Here is a 2958-nt window from a genome sequence, read left to right as displayed (position 1 = left end):
TAGGTTCTTGATTATCCTTGAAAAATCAATTGTGAGTTTGAGATTATCTCTAAGAAATCTCTTTGTAAAGTTGGTGCTTATCTATAAAGCACAATCCCATTTAGTGGATTCTAAAATCTCAATCTTAGATTGAGTAGTGGAGTAGGATCGTGAGTTGATCCGAACCACTCTAAATCTCTTGTGTCTTTAAATTCTCTTTTCCGCTTTAACGAATTTAAATTTCCGATTCACAAATCAAAAACCGGTTTGCCTTATAACCCAAAGGGTCTTTCAATTGGTATCAAAGCAAGGTGCTCTTCTTGTTGCTTAATTGCTAGAGCTTTCGATCAAAAATGGCAACCGAAATTTTTTTCATCACTCTCAAACCTTTTCTTGATGGCTCAAATTACAAAGTTTGGAAATATATGATGGAAAATTATCTTGATATGCAAGGGGTTGATCTATGGAGTGTATTTCTAAGGGGATGGACACCTCCATGTGACAAAAATGGAGCTCTTTTGAAGAGACAAGATTGGTCTATAGAGCAAGTCAAGGAGAATGGCATGAATAGAAAAGCCATTACTACTCTCCTCTCCTCAATCTCTAGAGAAGAACAAGGTAGAATTCAACACTTGAATTGTGCCAAGCAAATGTGGGAGACTCTTGAGAGCTACTATGAAGGTACACAACAAGTCAAGGGTAAGAAGCTTGAGTTGCTTCTTGGTGAGTATGAAGGCTTCAAGGGCTTGCCAAATGAAGATGTGGGGATGATGACATCAAGGCTTCTTAAGATTGTTCATAGTCTTGAGCAACTTGGAAAATTCTTCAAGCTAAATGAAATCAATGGTAAAATCCTAAGATCCCTTCCTATTCTTCTATGGCAACCTAAGACTACCGCCATCATTGAAACTCATGATTTATCCACCTTGAGGACGGATGAGTTGATTGGAAAGCTTCTTCTCCATGAGATGTCTTACATCAAGATTATTCAAGAAGAAATGGCAAGGGAGAAGAACATGGCTTTCAAGGCATCAACAAGTACTCTTTTAGAAGAGAACAAGAAGAAAAGCAATGAGGAAGAACTCTTGAGGCTCACAAAGAGAGTGAATGAGCTCAAGATGAAGGGAAATGGAAATCATGGTAGATCCTCCTCTTCAAGGAAGAGTTCAAAGGGGGGTTCCAAGACTTTTTGGGATGGTGATTCTCAATCGGATGGTGATAGCCACCATGATGCCAACTTGTGCCTCATGTCTTTTGAGGAGGAACCAACACTAGAGGTAAACCCCCAATCTTTTCTATCTTGGGATGGTATTGGTGTTGAATCACATGATGCATGCTTAAATGTTAAAAATGATATTGTTGATGATGTTATTGATGATATTGTTATTGATGATGATCATGATGATGATGATGATATGTATAGCATGCTTGATGAACTAGTAATTAAATGTGGTGATTATAAAGCCAAGATGCTATTTTTCAAAAATGAGGCTTCTAAAGCCAAAGATGAAATGATTGTTTTAACAAAAGAATTTCATGAGCTTAAATTGTCAAATGAAGCTCTCAAGTCATCTTTAGAATCTATCCCTAAGCAAGGTTTGAATGTTGATAACTTGCTTAAGGAAAATGATCAACTAAAGAATGAAATTCTTGAATTAAAAGATTCACTTTCAAGATTTCAAAAAGGGAAGGCAACTTTGGATTCAATTCTTGTATCTCAAAGATGCCCAACCATAAAATATGGACTTGGCTATAATCAAAATGCCTCTAGTTCCAATGGGACTAAATTTGTGAAGTCCATTTTGCCTCAAACTTCTTCTATAGAAGTTCCTCCTAAATTGGTCAAACCAATTGAGGCAAAGAAGGTGCATGCTCAAGCTCCTAGGCCTAAGCCATTCTTGGCTCAAAAGGCTAAGAGCAACAAGGGTACAAGACCCTTGAGACATGGCTATGCTTCTCAATATAGTCAAAAATGGAACAAGAAGACTAGAAAGAACTCACATGTTCATGCATCTTCAATTGTCAATTCTTGTGTACATGCTTGTGCTTGTTCTTATGAGAACATTAGAACCAAGCCACCTCAAAAGCAATCAAATGTGAACCATAGAACTCAATGTTTTTATTGCATGCAATATGGTCACATTAATGTTCATTGCTATGTGAGAAAAGTTCAATTAAGGCTAATCCCTTTGAACTATTCAAGCATTAACTTTCAAGGACCCAAAGTTGTTTGGGTACCTAAGTGATTTGCTTTGTAGGTACAATTGATGTCCACTAAACCAATCTCAAATCATAAGGTGGATGATCTATGGAAGCTTTTGGAAAATGGCAACATAGGTAAAATTTGTATCAATCTATATGCCATGTTTTCCAAAATTGTTGTTTTGAGGGGGAGAATCAATTTTTCAAAACTTAATTCTCCAAAAAGTTTTGATATGCTTTAAAACTTTTTTAATGATTGGACTTGCCTTGGTACAATTCAATTGATGAATTATTACCTATTTTTGATCATTTAAATCAAATTAGTTCAATCAATTGAGTTTTAGGCTTGATATGCATATCAAATTAGTGTCTTGCGCCTCAATTGAATGAGAGACTAAAAATTGTTTTCAAAATCTCCTTCAATTATCTCCTTTGTCCGTGTTCTAAACATGCTTTGATTCTTTTTGTGCTTGACAAAGGGGGAGAAGTTTACATGCTCAAATTGCTAAGTTTTTTTTTCAAAATTTCTTGCTTATGCATTATAAATTGCTTATATCTTTTGTGCATAAAGTGAGGGGGAGCCAAAATCAATTTGACTCTTACTTAACTTAGTCATTTTAGCATGTTGATTGTCAAACTCAAAAAGGGGGAGATTGTTGGACCTTTGTCCTTTCAAACTCCTTTTGTTTTGACTTTGACAATCAACTATGAGTGATCTAATCATGTTTATTAGTGTATAGGAACTCATAGGAACAATCGGAAGTCAATTCGGAACTC

General features: G+C 35.8%; 1 protein-coding gene across 1 annotated transcript; it reads left to right on the top strand.

Moving 5' to 3' along the window:
- Nucleotides 1-332: 332 nt before the first annotated feature.
- On the top strand, nucleotides 333-2225 carry LOC126680927 (uncharacterized). The gene is made up of 2 exons (XM_050376269.1): nucleotides 333-1575; nucleotides 1642-2225. The coding sequence occupies exons 1-2, from the start codon at nucleotides 333-335 to the stop codon at nucleotides 2223-2225; spliced, it is 1827 nt and encodes a 608-aa protein (XP_050232226.1).
- The last annotated feature ends 733 nt before the right edge of the window (nucleotides 2226-2958 follow it).

This window comes from Mercurialis annua, linkage group LG1-X, assembly GCF_937616625.2.
Source record: "Mercurialis annua linkage group LG1-X, ddMerAnnu1.2, whole genome shotgun sequence".
NCBI lineage: Eukaryota > Viridiplantae > Streptophyta > Magnoliopsida > Malpighiales > Euphorbiaceae > Mercurialis > Mercurialis annua.
Note: the sequence above shows the minus strand (reverse complement) of the source record. Positions and strands in the feature narration are given on the sequence as shown.